The following is a 23,205-nucleotide window of genomic DNA, read 5'->3' as shown; positions in this document are numbered from 1 at the left end:
GAGATGAACATGAACACAGCTCCCTCTGTAGAGATGAACATGAACACAGCTCCCTCTGTAGAGATGAACATGAACACAGCTCCCTCTGTAGAGATGAACATGAACACAGCTCCCTCTGTAGAGATGAACATGAACACAGCTCCCTCTGTAGAGATGAACATGAACACAGCTCCCTCTGTAGAGATGAACATGAACACAGCTCCTCTGTAGAGATGAACATGAACACAGCTCCCTCTGTAGAGATGAACATGAACACAGCTCCCTCTGTAGAGATGAACATGAACACAGCTCCCTCTGTAGAGATGAACATGAACACAGCTCCCTCTGTAGAGATGAACATGAACACAGCTCCCTCTGTAGAGATGAACATGAACACAGCTCCCTCTGTAGAGATGAACATGAACACAGCTCCCTCTGTAGAGATGAACATGAACACAGCTCCCTCTGTAGAGATGAACATGAACACAGCTCCCTCTGTAGAGATGAACATGAACACAGCTCCCTCTGTAGAGATGAACATGAACACAGCTCCCTCTGTAGAGATGAACATGAACACAGCTCCCTCTGTAGAGATGAACATGAACACAGCTCCCTCTGTAGAGATGACCATGAACACAGCTCCCTCTGTAGAGATGAACATGAACACAGCTCCCTCTGTAGAGATGAACATGAACACAGCTCCTCTGTAGAGATGAACATGAACACAGCTCCCTCTGTAGAGATGAACATGAACACAGCTCCCTCTGTAGAGATGAACATGAACACAGCTCCCTCTGTAGAGATGAACATGAACACAGCTCCCTCTGTAGAGATGAACATGAACACAGCTCCCTCTGTAGAGATGAACATGAACACAGCTCCCTCTGTAGAGATGAACATGAACACAGCTCCCTCTGTAGAGATGAACATGAACACAGCTCCCTCTGTAGAGATGAACATGAACACAGCTCCCTCTGTAGAGATGAACATGAACACAGCTCCCTCTGTGGAGATGAACATGAACACAGCTCCCTCTGTAGAGATGAACATGAACACAGCTCCCTCTGTAGAGATGAACATGAACACAGCTCCCTCTGTAGAGATGAACATGAACACAGCTCCCTCTGTGTGTGTAGATGTTGGATCTGAAGCTGTTGGTGGATGGTCTGAAGAAGGAAAGAGATTTCTACTTCAGTAAGCTGAGAAACATCGAGTTGATCTGTCAGGAGAATGAAACCAACGTCAGCCCAACACTCTCCAAGATCATGGATATACTGTACGCTACGGAGGTAGGGCACACACTGGATACACACACACACACACACACACACACACACACTGGATAAACACACACACACACTGGATAAACACACATACACACTGGATAAAACACACACACACACTATACAGTGCATTCGGAAAGTATTCAGACCCCTTGACTTTTTCCACATTTTGTTACGTTACAGCCTTATTCTAAAATTGATTAAATAAAACATTTTCCTCATCAATCTACACACAATACCCCATACTGACAAAGTGAAAACAGGTTTTTAGAAATGTTTGCAAATGTATTACAAATTAAAAAACAGAAAATACCTTATTTACATAAGTGTTCAGACCTTTTGCTATGAGACTCGAAATTGAGCTCAGGTGCATCCTGTTTCCATTGATCATCCTTGAGGTGTTTCTACAACTTGATTGGAGTCCACTTGTGGTAAATTCAATTGATTGGACATGATTTGGAAAGGCACACACCTGTCTATATAAGGTCCCACAGTTGACAGTGCATGTCAGAGCAAAAACCAAGCCATGAGGTCGAAAGAATTCTCCGTAGAGCTCCGAGACAGGATTGTGTCGAGGCACAAAAATGTCTTCAGCATTGAAGGTCCCCAAGAACACAGTGGCCTCCATCATTCTTAAATGGAAGAGGTTTGGAACCATCAAGACACTTCCTAGAGTTGGCCGCCCGGCCAAACTGAGCAATCGGGGGAGAAGGGCCTTGGTCTGGGAGGTGACCAAGAACCCAATGGTCACTCTGACAGAGCTCTAGAGTTCCTCTGTGGAGATGGGAGAACCTTCCAGAAGGACTACTATCTCTGCAGCACTCCACAAATCAGGCCTTTATGGTAGAGTGGCCAGACAGAAGCCACTCCTCAGTAAAAGGCACATGACAGCCCGCTTGGAGTTCGCCAAAAGGCACTTAAAGACTCTCAGACCATGAGAAACAAGATTCTCTGGTCTGATGAAACCAAGATTGAACTCTTTGGCCTGAATGCTAAGCGTCACGTCTGGAGGAAACCTGGCACCATCCCTACGGTGAAGCATGGTGGTGGCAGCATCATGCCGTGGGGATGTTTTTCAGCGGCAGGGACTGAGAGACTAGTCAGGATTGAGGGAAAGATGAACGGAGCCAAGTACAGAGAAGTCCTTGATGAAAACCTGCTCCAGAGTGCTCAGGACCTCAGACTGGGGCGAAGGTTCACCTTCCAACAGGACAACGACTCTAAGCAAACAGCCAAAACAACGCAGGAGTGGCTTCGGGACAAGTCTCGATGTCCTTGAGGGGCCCAGCCAGAGCTCGGACATAAACCCGATCGACTATCTTTGGAGAGACCTGAAAATAGCTGTGCAGCTATTTCGGGACAAGTCTCGATGTCCTCGAGGGGCCCCATCCAACCTGACAGAGCTTGAGAGGATCTGCAGAGAAGAATGTGAGAAACTCCCCAAATACAGGTGTGCCAAGCTTGTAGCATCATACCCAAGACGACTCGAGGCTGTAATCGCTGCCAAAGGTGCTTCAAAAATGTACTGAGTAAAGGGGTCTGAAAATGTATGCAAATGAGATATTTCAGTTTGTTTTTTTTACATTCGCAAACATTTCTAAAAACCTGTTTTTGCTTTGGCATTATGGGGTATTGTGCGTAGATTGATGAGGGGGGGAAATAATGTAATCCATTTTAGAATAAGGCTGTAACGTAACAAAATGTGGAAAAAGTCAAGGGGTCTGAATACTTTCCGAATCAAATTTTCTTTTTTTGAGACACACAATATATATTGACACACACTATATACAGTACCAGTCAAAAGTTTGGACACCTACTCATTCCAGGGTTTTCTTTATTTTTACTACTTTCTACATTGTAGAATAATAGTGAAGACATCAAAACTATGAAATAACACATATGGAATCAAGTAGTAACCAAAAAAGTGTTAAACAAAATACAGTGGGGGAAAAAAGTATTTAGTCAGCCACCAATTGTGCAAGTTCTCCCACTTAAAAAGATGGGAGAGGCCTGTAATTTTCATCATAGGTACAAGTCAACTATGACAGACAAAATGAGGAAAAAAAATCCAGAAAATCACATTGTAGGATTTTTAATGAATTTATTTGCAAATTATGGTGGAAAATAAGTATTTATAGTCTTGAAGGAGTTCCCACATATGCTGAGCACTTGTTGCCGGCTTTTCCTTCACTCTGCGGTACAACTCATCCCAAACCATCTCAATTGGGTTGAGGTTGGGTGATTGTGGAGGCCAGGTCATCTGATGCAGCACTCCATCACTCTCCTCCTGGAGGTGTGTTGGGTCATTGTCCTGTTGAAAAACAATTGATAGTCCCACTAAGCCCAAACCAGATGGGTTGGCGTATCGCTGCAGAATGCTGTGGTAGCCATGCTGGTTAAGTGTGCCTTGAATTCTAAATAAATCACAGACAGTGTCACCAGCAAAGCACACCCACACCATAACACCTCCTCCTCCATGCTTCACGGTGGGAACTACACATGCGGAGATCATCCGTTCACCCACACCACGTCTCAAAGACACGGCGGTTGGAACCAAAAATCTCAAATTTGGACTCCAGACCAAAGGACAAATGTCCACAGGCCTAATATCCATTACTTGTGTTTCTTGGCCCAAGCAAGTCTCTTCTTCTCATTGGTGTCCTTTAGTAGTGGTTTCTTTGCTGCAATTCGACCATAAAGGCCTGATTTCTCACAGTCCCCTCTGAACAGTTGATGTTGAGATGTGTCTGTTACTTGAACTCTGTGAAGCATTTATTAGGGCTGCAATTTCTTAGGCTGGTAATTCTAATGAACTTATCCTCTGCAGCAGAGGTAACTCTGGGTCTTCCATTCCTGTGGCGGTCCTCATGAGAACCAGTTTCATCATAGCGCTTGATGGTTTTTGCAACTGCACTTGAAGAAACTTTCGAAGTTCTTGAAATGTTCCGTGTTGACTGACCTTCATGTCTTAAAGTAATGATGGACTGTCATTTCTCTTTGCTTATTTGAGCTGTTCTTGACATAATTTCCCTTCACTGGAACTAAGGGGCCTAGCCCGAACCATTAAAAACAGCCCCAGACCATTATTCCTCCTCCACCAAACTTTACAGTTGGCACTATGCATTGGGACAGGTAGCGTACTCCTGGCATCCGCCAAGCCCAGATTCATCCGTCGGACTGCCAGATGGTGAAGCATGATTCATCACTCGAGAGAACGCGTTTCCACTGCTCCAGTATTCAATGGGGGCTTTACTCACTTACAGTTGACCGGGGCAGCTCTAGCAGGGCAGATATTGCCAAACTGACTTGTTGGAAAGGTGGCATCCTATGACGGTGCCACGTTGAAAGTCACTGAGCTCTTCAGTAAGGCCATTCTACTGCCAATGTTTGTCTATGGAGATTGCATGGCTGTTTTTTATACACCTGTCAGCAACGGGTGTGGCTGAAACAGCCGAATCCACTAATTTGAAGGGGTGTCCACATACTGCTGTATATATAGTGTATGTTGACACAGCGCTATATACAGTCCATTTGGAAAGTATTCAGACCCCTTGACTTTTTCCACATTTTGTTACGTCGCAGCCTTATTCATCTACACACAATACCCCATAATGACAAAGCAAAAACAGGTTTTTAGAAATGTTAGCAAATTTATAAAAACTAAAAAACGGAAATATGACATTTACATAAGTATTCAGTATTTACTCAGTACTTTGTTGAAGCACCTTTGGCAGCGATTACAGCCTCAATTCTTGGACTGTATTTGGGGAGTTTCTCCCATTCTTCTCTGCAGATCCTCTCAAGGTCTGTCAGGTTGGATGGGAATCGTCACTGCACAGCTATTTTCAGGTCTCTCCAGAGATGTTCGATCGGGTTCAAGTCCGAGCTCTGGCAGGGCCACTCAAGGACATTCAGAGACTTGTTCCGAAGCCACTCCTGCTTTGTCTTGACTGTGTGCTTAGGGTCGTTGTCCTGTTGGAAGGTGAACCTTCGCCCCAGTCTGAGGTTCTGAGCGCTCTGGAGCAGGTTTTCATCAAGGATCTCTGTGTACTTTGCTCCGTTCATCTTTCCTTCGATCCTGACTAGTCTCCTAATCCCTGCCGCTTAAATAAATCCCCACAGCATGATGCTGCCACCACCATGCTTCACCGTAGGGGTAGTGCCAGGTTTCCTCCGGACGTGACACTTGGCATTCATGCCAAAGAGTTCAATCTTGGTTTCATCAGACCAGAGAATCTTGTTTCTCATGGTCTGAGAGTCTTTAGGTGCCTTTTGGCAAACTCCAAGCGAGCTGTCACGTGCCTTTTACTGAGGAGTGGCTTCCGTCTGGCCACTCTACCATAAAGGCCTGATTGGTGGAGTGCTGCAGAGATGGTTGTCCTTCTGGAAGGTTCTCCCATATCCACAGAGGAACTCTGGAGCTCTGTCAGAGTGACCATCGGGTTCTTGGTCACCTCCCTGACCAAGGCCCTTCTCCCCCGATTGCTCAGTTTGGCCGGCAGCCTGCTCTAGGAAGAGTCTTGGTGGTTCCAAACTTCTTCCATTTAAGAATGGTGGAGGCCACTGTGTTGTTGGGCTGAGGACCTTCAATGCTGAAGACATTTTTTGGTGCTCTTACCCAGATCTGTGCCTCGACACAATCCTGTCTCGGAGCTCTACGGACAATTCCTTCAACCTCATGGCTTGGTTTTTCCTCCGACATGCACTGTCAACTGTGGAACCTTATATAGACAGGTGTGTGCCTTTCCAAATAATGTCCAATCAATTGAATTTACCACAAGTGGACTCCAATCAAGTTGTAGAAACACCTCAAGGATGATCAATGGAAACAGGATGCACCTGAGCTCAATTTCGAGTGTCATAGCAAAGGGTCTGAATACTTATGTAAATAAGGTATTTCTGTTTCTTATTTTAATAAATGTGCAAACATTTCTAAACACCTGTTTTCGGTTTGTCATTAGGGGGTATTGTGTGTAGATTGTATCTATTTAATCAATTTTAGAATAAGTCTGTAACGTAGCAAAATGTGAAAAAAGTCAAGGGGTCTGAATACTTTCCCAATGCACTGTATATTGACATCCACAGTAGTGTGCAGTGTCCTGTGATTCCACACTCAGGCCTATAGAAGGAGCTGCTGGTCTATCACGACTCCCACTAGAAGCCTTCTAGAGGTAGAATTAATCAAGCTAATGAAATATTAACAAACTGTTTAATAGTCATACTAACCATTGTTTGTTTTGTTTGTTGTTTATTAGTGTTTTAAAGGTGAAGTTCAGTATTTTACAACTAGATGTTATAAGGTTCCTCACCCTCAAAGTGGTCTAAACTGTTTTCCATGGATTATACCTCGCCTGTAGACTCAAGTTATAAAATACTTAAGTTCCCCTTTAAGTGTATGAAGCTAGGTTACCAGCTAGGTGCAGGGACAGTACCAGGCCCTGGGAATGACATCACAATGGGTTAGCCTGGTTTGATAGAACACCGTCCTTCAGCTGAGACGTTCTCTGTGGTCACCAGACATCCCATGGCTAAACTCCCACCCCAAACCATCATGGCCATTTAACCATGGATCACTCTCCCCCTCTCCTCTCCACTCATGTCCTATCCTCTCCCCTGTAACTGTCCCCCTCTCTTCTCCTCTCCCCCTCTCCTCTTCTCTCCACTGTAACTCTCCCACCCTCTCCTCTCCACTCATGTCCTATCCTCTCCCCTGTAACTCTCCCCCTCTCCTCTCCTCTCCCCCTCCCCTCTCCTCTCCCCTGTAACTCTCCCCCTCTCCTCTCCACTCATGTCCTATCCTCTCCCCTGTAACTCTCCCCCTCTCCTCTCCTCTCCCCCTCCCCTCCCCTCTCCTCTCCCCTGTAACTCTCCCCCTCTCCTCTCCCCTGTAACTCTCCCCCTCTCCTCTCCTCTGTAACTCTCCCCCTCCCTCTCCTCTCCCCTGTAACTCTCCCCCTCTCCTCTCCCCTGTAACTCTCCCCTTTCCTCTCCTCTGTAACTCTCCCCCCTCTCCTCTCCTCTCCCCTCCTCCCTCTCCTCTCCCTGTAACTCTCCCCCTCTCCTCTCCCCTGTAACTCTCCCCCTCTCCTCTCCTCTGTAACTCTCCCCCTCTCCTCTCCCCTGTAACTCTCCCCCTCTCCTCTCCCTGTAACTCTCCCCCTCTCCTCTCCTCTCCCCTCCCTCCCCTCTCCTCTCCCCTGTAACTCTCCCCCTCTCCTCTCCCCTGTAACTCTCCCCCTCTCCTCTCCCCTGTAACTCTCCCCTTTCCTCTCCTCTGTAACTCTCCCCCTCTCTCTCCTCTCCCCCTCCCCTCTCCTCTCCCCTGTAACTCTCCCCCTCTCCTCTCCCTGTAACTCTCCCCCTCTCCTCTCCCTGTAACTCTCCCCTCTCCTCTCCTCTCCCCCTCCCCTCTCCTCTCCCCTGTAACTCTCCCCCTCTCCTCTCCCCTGTAACTCTCCCCCTCTCCTCTCCTCTCCCTCCCTCTCCTCTCCCTGTAACTCTCCCCTCTCCTCTCCCCTGTAACTCTCCCCTCTCCTCTCCCCTGTAACTCTCCCCCTCTCCTCTCCTCTCCCCCTCTCCTCTCCCCTGTAACTCTCCCCCTCTCCTCTCCCCTGTAACTCTCCCCTCTCCTCTCCCTGTAACTCTCCCCCTCTCCTCTCCCCTGTAACTCTCCCCCTCTCCTCTCCCCTGTAACTCTCCCCCTCTCCTCTCCTCTCCACTCATGTCCTATCCTCTCCCCTGTAACTGTCCCCCTCTCTTCTCCTCTCCCCCTCTCCTCTTCTCTCCACTGTAACTCTCCCCCTCATGTCCTATCCTCTCCCCTGTAACTCTCCCCGTCTCCTCACCTCTCCCCCTCCCCTCTCCTCTCCCCTGTAACTCTCCCCCTCTCCTCACCCCTGTAACTCTCCCCCTCTCCTCTCCCCTGTAACTCTCCCCCTCTCCTCTCCTCTCCCCCTCCCCTCTCCTCTCCCCTGTAACTCTCCCCCTCTCCTCACCCCTGTAACTCTCCCCCTCTCCTCTCCTCTGTAACTCTCCCCCTCTCCTCTCCCTGTAACTCTCCCCCTCTCCTCTCCCCTGTAACTCTCCCTCTCTCCTCTCCCCTGTAACTCTCCCCCTCTCCTCTCCCTGTAACTCTCCCCCTCTCCTCTCCTCTGTAACTCTCCCCCTCTCCTCTCCTCTGTAACTCTCCCCCCTCTCCTCTCCCCCCTCTCCTCTCCTCTGTAACTCTCCCCCTCTCCTCTCCCCTGTAACTCTCCCCCTCTCCTCTCCTCTGTAACTCTCCCCCTCTCCTCTCCCCTGTAACTCTCCCCCCTCTCCTCTCCCCTGTAACTCTCCCCTCTCCTCTCTCCCCTCTCCCTCTCCCCTGTAACTCTCCCCCTCTCCTCTGTAACTCTCCCCTCTCCTCTCCCTCTCCTCTCCCCCTCTCCTCTCCTCTGTAACTCTCCCCCTCTCCTCTCCCCTGTAACTCTCCCCCTCTCCTCTCCTCTGTAACTCTCCCCCTCTCCTCTCCCCTGTAACTCTCCCCCTCTCCTCTCCCCTGTAACTCTCCCCCTCTCCTCTCCCCTGTAACTCTCCCCTCTCCTCTCCTCTGTAACTCTCCCCCTCTCCTCTCCCCTGTAACTCTCCCCCTCTCCTCTCCTCTGTAACTCTCCCCCTCTCCTCTCCCCTGTAACTCTCCTCCTCTCCTCTCCTCTCCCCTGTAACTCTCCCCCTCTCCTCTCCCCCTCCCCCTCTCCTCTCCTCTGTAACTCTCCCCCTCTCCTCTCCCCTGTAACTCTCCCCCTCTCCTCTCCCCTGTAACTCTCCCCTCTCCTCTCCCTGTAACTCTCCCCTCTCCTCTCCCTGTAACTCTCCTCTCCTCTGTAACTCTCCCCCTCTCCTCTCCTCTGTAACTCTCCCCCTCTCCTCTCCTCTGTAACTCTCCCCCTCTCCTCTCCCCTGTAACTCTCCCCCTCTCCTCTCCTCTGTAACTCTCCCCCTCTCCTCTCCCTCTCCTCTCCCCCTCTCCTCTCCTCTGTAACTCTCCCCCTCTCCTCTCCCCTGTAACTCTCCCCCTCACCTCTCCTCTGTAACTCTCCCCCTCTCCTCTCCCCTGTAACTCTCCCCCTCTCCTCTCCCCTGTAACTCTCCCCCTCTCCTCTCCCCTGTAACTCTTCCCCTCTCCTCTCCTCTGTAACTCTCCCCCTCTCCTCTCCCTGTAACTCTCCCCCCTCTCCTCTCCTCTGTAACTCTCCCCCTCTCCTCTCCCCTGTAACTCTCCTCCTCTCCTCTCCTCTCCCTGTAACTCTCCCCCTCTCCTCTCCCCTCCCCCTCTCCTCTCCTCTGTAACTCTCCCCCTCTCCTCTCCCCTGTAACTCTCCCCCCTCTCCTCTCCCCTGTAACTCTCCCCCTCTCCTCTCCCCTGTAACTCTCCCCCTCTCCTCTCCCCTGTAACTCTCCTCTCCTCTGTAACTCTCCCCCTCTCCTCTCCTCTGTAACTCTCCCCCTCTCCTCTCCTCTGTAACTCTCCCCCTCTCCTCTCCCCTGTAACTCTCCCCCTCTCCTCTCCTCTGTAACTCTCCCCCTCTCCTCTCCCCTGTTACTCTCCTCCTCTCCTCTCCTCTCCCCTGTAACTCTCCCCCTCCCTCTCCTCTCCCCTGTAACTCTCCCCCTCTCCTCTCCCCTGTAACTCTCCCCCTCCCCTCTCCTCTCCCCTGTAACTCTCCCCCTCTCCTCTCCTCTGTAACTCTCCCCCTCTCCTCTCCCCTGTAACTCTCCTCCTCTCCTCTCCTCTCCCCTGTAACTCTCCCCCTCCCCTCTCCTCTCCCCTGTAACTCTCCCCCTCTCCTCTCCTCTATAACTCTTCCCCTTCTCCTCTCCCCCTCCCCTCTCCTCTCCTCTGTAACTCTCCCCCTCTCCTCTCCTCTGTAACTCTCCCCCTCTCCTCTCCCCTGTAACTCTCCCCCTCTCCTCTCCTCTGTAACTCTCCCCCTCTCCTCTCCTCTGTAACTCTCCCCCTCTCCTCTCCCCTGTAACTGTCCCCCTCTCCTCTCCTCTGTAACTCTCCCCCTCTCCTCTCCTCTCCTCTCCCCTGTAACTCTCCCCCTCTCCTCTCCCCTCATGTCCTATCCTCTCCCCTGTAACTCTCCCCCTCTCCTCTCCACTCATGTCCTATCCTCTCCCCTGTAACTGTCCCCCTCTCTTCTCCTCTCCCCCTCCCCTCTCCTCTCCCCTGTAACTCTCCCCCTCTCCTCTCCACTCATGTCCTATCCTCTCCCCTGTAACTCTCCCTCTCTCCTCTCCCCTGTAACTCTCCCCCTCTCCTCTCCTCTGTAACTCTTCCCCTCTCCTCTCCTCTGTAACTCTCCCCCTCTCCTCTCCTCTCCTCTCCCCCTCCCCTCTCCTCTCCCCTGTAACTCTCCCCCTCTCCTCTCCTCTCCCCTGTAACTCTCCCCCTCTCCTCTCCTCTCCCCTGTAACTCTCCCCCTCTCCTCTCCTCTGTAACTCTCCCCCTCTCCTCTCCCCTGTAACTCTCCCCCTCTCCTCTCCCTGTAACTCTCCCCCTCTCCTCTCCCCTGTAACTCTCCCCCTCTCCTCTCCCCCTCTCCTCTCCTCTGTAACTCTCCCCCTCTCCCTCTCTCCCTGTAACTCTCCCCCTCTCCTCTCCTCTGTAACTCTCCCCCCTCTCCTCTCCTCTGTAACTCTCCCCCTCTCCTCTCCTCTCCCCTGTAACTCTCCCCCTCTCCTCTGTAACTCTCCCCCTCTCCTCTCCTCTGTAACTCTCCCCCTCTCCTCTCCTCTCCCCTGTAACTCTCCCCCTCTCCTCTGTAACTCTCCCCCTCTCCTCTCCCCCTCTCCTCTCCCCCTCCCCTCTCCTCTCCCCTGTAACTCTCCCCCCTCTCCTCTGTAACTCTCCCCCTCTCCTCTCCTCTCCTCTGTAACTCTCCCCCTCTCCTCTCCTCTGTAACTCTCCCCCTCTCCTCTCCCCTGTAACTCTCCCCCTCTCCTCTCCTCTGTAACTCTCCCCCTCTCCTCTCCTCTGTAACTCTCCCCCTCTCCTCTCCTCTGTAACTCTCCCCCTCTCCTCTCCCCCTCTCCTCTCCCCTGTAACTCTCCCCCTCTCCTCTGTAACTCTCCCCCTCTCCTCTCCTCTGTAACTCTCCCCCTCTCCTCTCCCCTGTAACTCTCCCCCTCTCCTCTGTAACTCTCCCCCTCTCCTCTCCTCTGTAACTCTCCCCCTCTCCTCTCCCCCTCTCCTCTCCTCTGTAACTCTCCCCCCTCTCCTCTCCCCTGTAACTCTCCCCTCTCCTCTCCCCTGTAACTCTCCCCCTCTCCTCTCCTCTGTAACTCTCCCTCTCTCCTCTCCTCTCCCCCTCTCCTCTCCTCTGTAACTCTCCCCCTCTCCTCTCCCCTGTAACTCTCCCCCTCTCCTCTCCTCTGTAACTCTCCCCCTCTCCTCTCCCCTGTAACTCTCCCCCTCTCCTCTCCTCTGTAACTCTCCCCCTCTCCTCTCCTCTCCCCCTCTCCTCTCCCCTGTAACTCTCCCCCTCTCCTCTCCTCTGTAACTCTCCCTCTCTCCTCTCCTCTCCCCCTCTCCTCTCCTCTGTAACTCTCCCCCTCTCCTCTCCCCTGTAACTCTCCCCATCTCCTCCTCCCCTCTCCTCTCCCCCTCCCGTCTCCTCTCCTCTGTAACTCTCCCCCTCTCCTCTCCTCTGTAACTCTCCCCCCTCTCCTCTCCTCTGTAACTCTCCCCCTCTCCTCTCCTCTGTAACTCTCCCCCTCTCCTCTCCTCTGTAACTCTCCCCCTCCCCTCTCCTCTCCCCCTCTCCTCTCCCCTCCCCTCTCCTCTCCTCTGTAACTCTCCCCCCTCTCCTCTCCCCCTCTCCTCTCCCCCTCCCCTCTCCTCTCCTCTGTAACTCTCCCCCTCTCCTCTCCCCTGTAACTCTCCCCCTCTCCTCTCCCCTGTAACTCTCCCCCTCTCCTCTCCCCCTCTCCTCTCCCCCTCTCCTCTCCTCTGTAACTCTCCCCCTCTCCTCTCCTCTCCCCTGTAACTCTCCCCCTCTCCTCTGTAACTCTCCCCCTCTCCTCTCCCCTCTCCTCTCCCCCTCCCTCTCCTCTCCCTGTAACTCTCCCTCTCTCCTCTCCTCTGTAACTCTCCCTCTCTCCTCTCCCCTGTAACTCTCCCTCTCTCCTCTCCTCTGTAACTCTCCCCCTCTCCTCTCCCCTGTAACTCTCCCTCTCTCCTCTCCCCTGTAACTCTCCCCCTCTCCTCTCCCCTGTAACTCTTCTCCTCTCCTCTCCCTTGTAACTCTTCTCCTCTCCTCTCCCTTGTAACTCTCCCCCTCTACTCTCCCTTGTAACTCTTCTCCTCTCCTCTCCCCTGTACCTCTTCTCCTCTCAATCAATCAATCAATCAAATTTGATTTATAAAGCCCTTTTTACATCAGCAGATGTCACAAAGTGCCATACAGAAACCCAGCCTAAAACCCCAAACAGCAAGCAATGCAGATGTAGAAGCACGGTGGCTAGGAAAAACTCCCTAGAAAGGCTGGAACTTAGAACGAAACCTAGAGAGGAACCAGGCTCTGAGGGGTGGCCAGTCCCCTTCTGGCTGTGCCGGGTGGAGATTATAACAGTACATGGCCATTAAGGCCAGATTTTTCTCCAAGATGTTCAAACGTTCATGGATGACCAGCAGGTCCAAATAATAATCAGTGGTTGTAGAGGTTGCAACAGGTCAGTACCTCAGGAGTAAATATCACTTGGCTTTTCATAGCCGGGCATTTAGAGGTCGAGACAGCAGGTGCGGTAGAGAGAGAGAGTTGAAAACAGCAGGTCTGGGACAAGGTAGCACGTCCGGTGAACAGGTCAGGGTTCCATAGCCGTAGGCAGAACAGTTGAAACTGGAGCAGCAGCACGACCAGGTGGACTCGAGACAGCCAGGAGTCATCAGGCCAGGTAGTCATCAGGCCAGGTAGTCCTGAGGCATGGTCCTAGGGCTCAGGTCCTCTGGGAGGGGAGGGGGAGAGAGAGAATTAGAGGGAGCATACTTAAATTCACACAGGACATTGGATAAGACAGGAGAATAACACCAGATATAACAGACTGACCCTAGCCCCCCGGCACATAGACTATTGCAGCATAGATACTGGAGGCTGAGACAGGGGTGGGTCGGGGGAGACTGTGGCCCCGTCCGACGATACCCCCAGACAGGGCCACCCACTTTGCCAAAGCACAGCCCCCACACCACTAGAGGGATATCAACAGACCACCAACCTACTACCCTGAGACAAGGCTGAGTATAGCCCACCAACCTACTACCCTGAGACAAGGCTGAGTATAGCCCACCAACCTACTACCCTGAGACAAGGCTGAGTATAGCCCACTAACCTACTACCCTGAGACAAGGCTGAGTATAGCCCACGAAGATCTCCTCCACTGCACGAGCCCGAGGGAGTGACAAACCGGACAGGAAGATCACATCTGTGACTCAACCCACTCTACTGATGCACCCCTCCTAGGGACGGCATGGAAAGCACCAGTAAGCCAGTGACTCAGCCCCCGTAATAGGGTCAGAGGCAGAGAATCCCAGTGGAGAGAGGGGAGCCGGCCAGGCAGAGACAGCAAGGGCGGTTCGTCACTCCAGTGCCTTGCTGTTCACCTTTGCACCCCTGGGCCAGACTACACTCAATCATAGGACCTACTGAAGAGATGAGTCTTCAGTAAAGACTTAAAGGTCGAGACCGAGTCTGCCTCTCTCACATGGATACGCAGACCATTCCATAAAAATTGAGCTCTATAGGAGAAAGCCCTGCCTCCAGCTGTTTGCTTAGAAATTCTAGGGACAATAAGGAGGCCTGCGTCTTGTGACCGTAGCGTACGTGTAGGTATGTACGGCAGGACCAAATCGGAGAGATAGGTAGGAGCAAGCCCATGTAATGCTTTGTAGGTCCTCTGTAGCTCAGCTGGTAGAGCACGGCGCTTGTAACGCCAAGGTAGTGGGTTCGATCTCCGGGACCACCCATACACAAAAATGTATGCACGCATGACTGTAAGTCGCTTTGGATAAAAGCGTCTGTTAAATGGCATATTATTATTATATTATAGGTTAGCAGTTAAACCTTGAAATCAGCCCTAGCCTTAACAGGAAGCCAGTGTAGAGAGGCCAGCCCTAGCCTTAACAGGAAGCCAGTGTAGAGGCCAGCCCTAGCCTTAACAGGAAGCCAGTGTAGAGAGGCTAGCACTGGAGTAATATGATCAAATTTTTTGGGTTCTAGTCAAGATTCTAGCAGCCGTGTTTAGCACTAACTGAAGATTATTTAGTGCTTTATCCAGGTAGCCGGAGAGTAGAGCATTGCAGTAGTCTAATCTAGAAGTGACAAAAGCATGGATTAGCTTTTCTGAATCATTTCTGGACAAAATGTTTCTGATTTTTGCAATGCTACGAAGATGGAAAAAATCTGTCCTTGAAATATTCTTGAAATGTTCGTCAAAAGAGAGATCAGGGTCCAGAGTAACGCCGAGGTCCTTCACAGTTTTATTTGAGACGACTGTACAACCATCAAGATTAATTGTCAGATCCAACAGAATATCTCTCCACCTCTCCTCTCCCCTGTAACTCTCCCCCTCTCCACCTCTCCTCTCCCCTGTAACTCTCCCCCTCTCCTCTCCCCTGTAACTCTCCCCCTCTCCCCCTCTCCTCTCCCCTGTAACTCTCCCCCTCTCCCCCTCTCCTCTCCCCTGTAACTCTCCCCCTCTCCCCCTCTCCTCTCCCCTGTAACTCTCCCCCTCTCCCCTCTCCTCTCCCCTGTAACTCTCCCCCTCTCCACCTCTCCTCTCCCCTGTAACTCTTCCCCAGGGCGAGGCTGAGAAAGAGAATACCTTCTCAGACAACTTACCTGATCACTAAAGGTGAATAGAATGAATAACTACACACACACACCATTCACACAACTTTTCACATGCACACACACAGGCGCGCACACACACTTACACACCCCCAGCCAGTCCCTGACCTCTGTCTGACCTCTGTGTGATGTGTGTTTTAGGATGGCTTCATGGTGCCAGAGGACGACAAGGTGGAAGAGGCGCCACAGGGAGACCAGGAAGAATACTAAACATTACTCCTTTCTCTCCATCACTCCACCCCTCCATCACTCCACACCTCCTTTCTCTCCATCACTCCACACCTCCTTTCTCTCCATCACTCCACACCTCCTTTCCCTCCATCACTCCACACCTCCTTTCCCTCCATCACTCCACACCTCCTTTCTCTCCATCACTCCACACCTCCTTTCTCTCCATCACTCCACACCTCCTTTCTCTCCATCACTCCACACCTCCTTTCTCTCCATCACTCCACACCTCCTTTCTCTCCATCACTCCACACCTCCTTTCTCTCCATCACTCCACACCTCCTTTCTCTCCATCACTCCACACCTCCTTTCCCTCCATCACTCCACACCTCCATCACTCCACACCTCCTTTCTCTCCATCACTCCACACCTCCTTTCTCTCCATCACTCCACACCTCCTTTCCCTCCATCACTCCACACCTCCTTTCCCTCCATCACTCCACACCTCCTTTCCCTCCATCACTCCACACCTCCTTTCCCTCCATCACTCCACACCTCCTTTCTCTCCATCACTCCACACCTCCTTTCTCTCCATCACTCCACACCTCCTTTCTCTCCATCACTCCACACCTCCTTTCCCTCCATCACTCCACACCTCCTTTCCCTCCATCACTCCACACCTCCTTTCTCTCCATTACTCCACACCTCCTTTCCCTCCATCACTCCACACCTCCGTCACTCCACACCTCCTTTCTCTCCATTACTCCACACCTCCTTTCCCTCCATCACTCCACACCTCCGTCACTCCACACCTCCTTTCTCTCCATCACTCCACACCTCCTTTCTCTCCATCACTCCACACCTCCTTTCTCTCCATCACTCCACACCTCCTTTCTCTCCATCACTCCACACCTCCTTTCTCTCCATCACTCCACACCTCCTTTCTCTCCATCACTCCACACCTCCTTTCCCTCCATCACTCCACACCTCCGTCACTCCACACCTCCTTTCTCTCCACCACTCCACACCTCCTTTCTCTCCATCACTCCACACCTCCTTTCTCTCCATCACTCCACACCTCCTTTCTCTCCATCACTCCACACCTCCTTTCTCTCCATCACTCCACACCTCCTTTCTCTCCATCACTCCACACCTCCTTTCTCTCCATCACTCCACACCTCCTTTCTCTCCATCACTCCACACCTCCTTTCTCTCCATCACTCCACACCTCCTTTCTCTCCATCACTCCACACCTCCTTTCTCTCCATCACTCCACACCTCCTTTCCCTCCATCCTCCACACCTCCATCACTCCACACCTCCTTTCTCTCCATCACTCCACACCTCCTTTCTCTCCATCACTCCACACCTCCTTTCCCTCCATCACTCCACACCTCCTTTCTCTCCATCACTCCACACCTCCTTTCTCTCCATCACTCCACACCTCCTTTCTCTCCATCACTCCACACCTCCTTTCTCTCCATCACTCCACACCTCCTTTCTCTCCATCACTCCACACCTCCTTTCTCTCCATCACTCCACACCTCCTTTCTCTCCATCACTCCACACCTCCTTTCTCTCCACCACTCCACACCTCCTTTCTCTCCACCACTCCACACCTCCTTTCTCTCCACCACTCCACACCTCCTTTCTCTCCATCACTCCACACCTCCTTTCTCTCCACTCTTCCCTCCCTGGATCACCTCTTCAACATTCTCATCTCCTTCCCCTCATTTTTTACTCTCTCTTTCTTTTTTGTTCTGTTGCACAGCCTCATCCCTCCGTCTTCCTTTTCCTTTGGTGGCCCCTCCTCACTTCCTCCTTCCCTTCTCTTCCCCCATCCTCTCCCAACCACCCCCCAACCCCCAAGACATGTCTGCTCATGACAGTTAATCTGTATGGGCGTTGTTAACAGGACGCTAGGCTAATAGCTAGCTCTGAACAGTTAATCTGTATGGACGTTGTTAGCAGGACACTAGACTAATAGCTAGCTCTGAACAGTTAATCTGTATGGACGTTGTTAACAGGATGCTAGGCTAATAGCTAGCTCTGAACAGTTAATCTGTATGGGCGTTGTTAACAGGACGCTAGGCTAATAGCTAGCTCTGAACAGTTAATCTGTATGGGCGTTGTTAACAGGATGCTAGGCTAATAGCTAGCTCTGAACAGTTAATCTGTATGGGCGTTGTTAACAGGATGCTAGGCTAATAGCTAGCTCTGAACAGTTAATCTGTATGGGCGTTGTTAGCAGGACACTAGACTAATAGCTAGCTCTGAACAGTTAATCTGTATGGGCGTTGTTAGCAGGACACTAGACTAATAGCTAGCTCTGAACAGTTAATCTGTATGGACGTTGTTAGCAGGACACTAGACTAATAGCTAGCTCTGAACAGTTAATCTGTATGGGCGTTGTTAACAGGATGCTAGGCTAATAGCTAGCTCTACCAAATATGGTGATGAGAGCAAGCCCAGTGGCCAGTAGTGGGAGATGAAAAAAATGTCTGTTTGCAAAACTAGAATCTGTAACAAACAGAGTGTACTGCGTTTTGTAGACTTTATCCTTTACTAAAGTTTCAAACAAATTGCATTGTTTAGAAGGAGTTCAAAGGGGAGTTAATGCACACATGCCCTTCAGAGTAGGTGTGCCCTGATGTAAATATGCAAATAAATGCTAGAATGTGCCAATAGGATCTCACTAGCTCATGCTTGGCTCTGCCCACTATGGTTTATTTGCTCCCATTGGAAACGACAGACTCTGGTCTATCTTGGATTAGTTATAAAAATCTTTGGTTAATCTGTATGGGAGGTGTTAGCAGGGTGCTAGGCTAATGGATAGTGTAAATGAGATGTCAGGTTGTTAGCACAAAGCATGGATCTATAGCTCCCTCTGTCTGTAGAGGCAGGTCACACATCAAACTCAATAATCTCTGAACCCAGAACCAATTACATTTACATTTTAGTCATTTAGCAGACGCTCTTATCCAGAGCGACTTACAGTTAGTGAGTGCATACATTTTCATACTGTTGTAATTCTCGCATGCTTCTCTCGGATTGGGGAGAGACTCACTCCACTGACTCACTGGCCCAGTTCAGCATTAAGGCTCAGCATCTACCAGTCTATATCAGTCATCAGTCCATACCACTGCATTAATAATATGACCAAAGCAGCACCACCATGTTGTCACCCTGTCGTCAGGGAAACAGCTTGTTTTAAAGAAGCTATTAACCAGACAGCATTATTTTCTATCTATCTATCTATCTTTCTTTCCTTCTTTCTTTATCGGTTATTTTCGGTTCCTTCAGAACTTTGGATTGGAGAGGGGATAGGGGAGGGTGGAGGAGCTTGCACCAATTGTAGCAAAACAAACAAATCAGAATGATCCAGAGACCTACATGCAGGGTGATTGGCTCAGGCCAGCAGGAAGCAGAGAGACGGGGCTCTCTATTCAGCAGGGAGCAACATTACAGAACATTCAGATAGAGCTGGATTACAGTAGAACAGACAGAACTCTATGTCAGAATCGGGTCAACTCTATTTCTTACATTTCTATCTGCAACGTTCTGCAGGTTTTAACCACTGAATTCGCCCTGGGTTTTTGTATTGTTTTGAATGTGGAGTTAGTTAGCGTTAGCATGGAGTGGCTAACAGGTTAACAAGCTGGTTAATGTGAATCTATTTATTACCCAGAGAAGGCTTTTATTATTAAACTATATGAATGAACAAAAACACACTACTATACCATAGATTAAAATGGGGGAATATTGATTAGTGTTTTTAGCTGCTGTCTTTGATTTTGAGTTTCTTTTGGTTGTTGACATGTTGCACTGCGTTAAAACGCCACAGCCTCTGCCATGGTGCTGGGGAGCGGGGCTTAGTGTTGACTGACAGTTGCCCCTGGTTGTCATAGCAGCCCTGTGATAGACATGCATTGTTTGAAGTTTTATTACGAGGCTGAATAAAGAGATGGGTTCAAAACCAGAAGGAATAGGCTGGTCGACTCTTATTGTAGGAGTGGACACACACAGACACACACAGACACAGACAGACAGACACACACAGACTGTCACATTCGTTCATAGACGGGACGGACCAAGGCGCAGCGTGATATGCATACATGTTTATTTAAACTTAATAAACACTCGACAAAACAATAAACGAAACGAAACGTGAAGTCCAAGGTAGACACAAACAACATACCTTACACGGAACAAGATCCCACAACCCACTAGTGCCAATAGGCTGCCTAAGTATGGTCCCCAATCAGAGACAACGAGCGACAGCTGCCTCTGATTGGGAACCACACCGGCCAACATAGCTCTAGACCTACTAGATCCTATAACATAGAACAAGCACAACAAGGAATATACACACCCTGACTCAACATATAAGCGTCCCCTGAGTCAGGGCGTGAGACAGACAGACACACACACATAGGCCTAGATTCAGGGCTGGATTCAATCTGTAGCGCTGAAGAGCTGCGCTACAGTGCAATAGAAGTTTAAAGGCAATGTCCCGTGAAAGCGGAGACTGCATTCAGGGTATAACACTGCATATGTCAGCTCATATGCTGGAGCCCTCCACATCACCTCTCCAATCAGTCTTGCCAGACAGAGTGCTTGGTGACAGCTTGGTAAGTAAGTTCTGTCTCGCATGACTGCTGGGTTTAAAACCATGATTTAACAGGCAACAGTAACCATGCACCGCGCCCCTCTTGGGCCAATCAGTGTAATTTATAAATGATGGATCTCTATGGCAAGATGTATCATTCACCCAAGTTTCATCAACATCGGGCTAGTGGTGTCTAAGATACCGTGTGGGTTAGCTAGACTCATATCCCTGAGCTTGTGTGCCAAATTTCAGCGCTCTGAGTAAAACAGATCAAGAGATATATGCCTGTTTTAACTCCACCGTTTGGTCGATATTAATATTCTTGCATATGTTGAGTCTTCTTTTATTTTATTAGGATCCCCATTAGCTGTTGCAAAAGCAGCAGCTACTCTTCCTGGGGTCCACACAAAACATGAAACATGACATAATACAGAACATTAATACACAACAACAGCTCAAGGACAGAACTACATCAATTTCGAAAAAATTACAAAAATGCACACGTAGCCTACATATCTATACATACAAACTATCTAGGTCAAATAGGGGAGAGGCGTTGTGCCGTGAGGTGTTGCTTCATCTGTTTTTTGAAACCAGGTTTGCTGTTTATTTGAGCAATATGAGATAATAATGGCTCTATATAATACTGTACGCTTTCTGGAATTTGTTCTGGATTTGGGGACTGTGAAAAGACCTTTGGTGGCATGTCTGGTGGGGTAAGTGTGTGTGTCAGAGCTGTGTTTAAGTTGACTATGCAAACTATTTACGATTTTCAACACATTGTTTCTTAAGTGATGCAGTCAGTCTCTCCTCAACTCTTAGCCAAGAGAGACTGGCATGCATAGTATTTATATCAGCCGTCTGATTACAATGAAGAGCAAGACGTGCCGCTCTGTTCTGGCCCATCTGCAGCTTAACTAGGTATTTCCTTGCAGCTCTGGACCACTTGACTGGACAAGAATCAAGATTAGACAAAACTAGAGCCTGCAGAACTTTTTTGTATTTTTTAGTTAGTATTATTTTATTTTTTTTTCGGGGGGAATGGACCCCCATGTTTTTTAAATATATATATATTCCCCTTTATTACTTTTCAACCCCGCCATCCTTTCCCTACTTGGAGTAAATTAGTGAACAACAATTCCCAGGCCTCTACTTCCGGTCTATAATTACTAATATACTTACTATCTACACTTTATGGACAGAGTTAATTTTACAATAATTCTATTATATATATATATATATATATATTTTATTTTTATTTTTTTTGCTCATGAACTTCTTCTACTCTCAACCTCTCCGATCATTTTCATGATGTCCATCCGGTTTGCTTCTATATGTCATATCTTTCTAACTGTGCTCTTTCCCAAAAGCTCCCAACATACAACCTATATACTTATTATGGACACAGTATGCTTACATTATTAGCTATCATTGTTATTATTTGTTGTTAGTTGTTATTAGTCCCATACTTCAGCTCCATTCAACACCTCCCATCCATCTCTTAACACCATCCATATAGGATTTCTATTTGCCATATATTTTTCAACTGTACTGTGATGTTTTACAAAAGTTTGAACCTTTCTATTCTCATTGCTTCTACAGATTGTGAATTAAAAATAAACATTTTTGCTAAAAGTATTATTATATTATTGATTGATTGACTATGACTTTTCAGATCACCCAGTAATGCTATCTGCAAGGTTAGTTCCAGGTAAATATTGCAATCCTTTAGCCATTCCTGGACCTGTGTCCAAAAACAAGCTACAAATGGACAGAACCAAAACAAATGATCTAATGATTCTGTCTCTTCACAGCAAAATCTGCAAAGCTGGGAAGATTGTATCCCCCATATAAATAACATTCTATTGGTAGCAAGAATTTTATATAATAATTTAAATTGAAAGATTCTAATTTTTGAATCCGGTGTCGTTTTGCGTGTCAGTTCATAAACACTATGCCATGGGATCGGTATGTCAAAGATCTCTTCCCAACTACTTTGCAATCTACATGGGACGGCTGTCAATCCTTTGGTCCTTAAGTGAAACTGATATACTTTTTTATTTATCACAGTTTTCCTTAACCAATTATGTTCTTTAATGCAAGGCCGACAGACAAGTTCCTTACTTTCTCCCCCTTCCACTTTCCTCTTCCACTGCCTGCAGAACTTGCTTTTTAGAGTGTGGGGTCAAAAAAGCAGAGCATCTCTTTACTACTGCCAGACCTCTCCCCATCTTTACAACCATTGAATCTATATGTTTTGACCACGACAGTTTACAATCTAAGGTAATGCCAAGTAATTTAGTCTCCTCAACTTGTTCAACAGCCACACCATTCATTACCAGATTCAGCTGAGGTCTAGAACTTAGGGAATGATTTGTACCAAATACAATGCTCTTAGTTTTAGAGATGTTCAGGACCAGTTTATTACTGGCCACCCATTCCAAAACAGACTGCAACTCCTTGTTAAGGGTTTCAGTGACTTCATTAGCTGTGGTTGCTGATGCGTATATGGTTGAATCATCAGCATACATGGACACACATGCTTTGTTTAATGCCAGTGGCAGGTCATTGGTAAAAATAGAAAAGAGTAGAGGGCCTAGAGAGCTGCCCTGCGGTACACCACACTTTACATACATATGACATTAGAGAAGCTTCCATTAAAGAAAACCCTCTGAGTTCTATTAGATAGATAGCTCCGAGTCCACAATATGGCAGCCAGACTTATTAGCCACTCCTTTTGCCCCATCTCTTTCAACCAGACAGTTTTTCAATTCCTCATCAATCCATGGAGCCTTAACAGTTCTAACAGTCAGTTTCTTAACAGGTGCATGCTTATCAATAATTGGAAGAAGCAATTTAATAAATTCATCAAGTGCAGCATCTGAATGCTCCTTATTAATCACATCATACCAACAAATATTTTTTACATAATCCACATAAGAGTCAAAATCTTTTGTATGATCTCTTATACACTATTTTAGGCCCAGCTTTTGGAACTTTGTCTTTCCTGGATATAGCCACTATATTGTGATCACTGCATCCAATGGGTACGGATACAGCTTTAGAACAAAGTTCTACAGTATTAGTAAAAATGTGATCGATACATGTGGATGATCTTGTTCCTGTAGTATTTGTAAACACCCTGGTAGGTTGATTAATAACCTGAACCAGATTACAGGCACTGGTTACAGTAAGAAGCTTCCTCTTGAGCGGACAGCTTGATGAAAACCAGTCAATATTCAGGTCCCCAAGAATGTAGACCTCTCTGTTTACATCACATA

General features: G+C 48.7%; 1 protein-coding gene across 4 annotated transcripts in view; it reads left to right on the top strand.

Moving 5' to 3' along the window:
- LOC121552798 (microtubule-associated protein RP/EB family member 3-like) overlaps window positions 1-15,440 on the top strand; it is a 72,496-nt gene extending 57,056 nt beyond the window's left edge. For 2 of the 4 annotated variants that reach the window (XM_041865838.2, XM_041865839.2), the window contains exons 6-7: window positions 1,116-1,268; window positions 15,290-15,440. In XM_041865838.2, the coding sequence (XP_041721772.1) occupies window positions 1,116-1,268; window positions 15,290-15,358 (222 nt within the window). In that variant the 3' untranslated portion in view covers window positions 15,359-15,440. Of the gene's footprint in view, window positions 1-1,115; window positions 1,269-15,099; window positions 15,153-15,289 lie in introns of all 4 variants that reach the window. The other 2 variants (XM_041865840.2, XM_041865841.2) reach the window with 2 other exon arrangements.
- Window positions 15,441-23,205: the final 7,765 nt, after the last annotated feature.

The sequence above is a fragment of the Coregonus clupeaformis genome, chromosome 36, assembly GCF_020615455.1.
Source record: "Coregonus clupeaformis isolate EN_2021a chromosome 36, ASM2061545v1, whole genome shotgun sequence".
Lineage (NCBI taxonomy): Eukaryota > Metazoa > Chordata > Actinopteri > Salmoniformes > Salmonidae > Coregonus > Coregonus clupeaformis.
The sequence above is the reverse complement of the archived record's forward strand: the minus strand, read 5'-3'. Positions and strand labels throughout refer to the sequence as shown.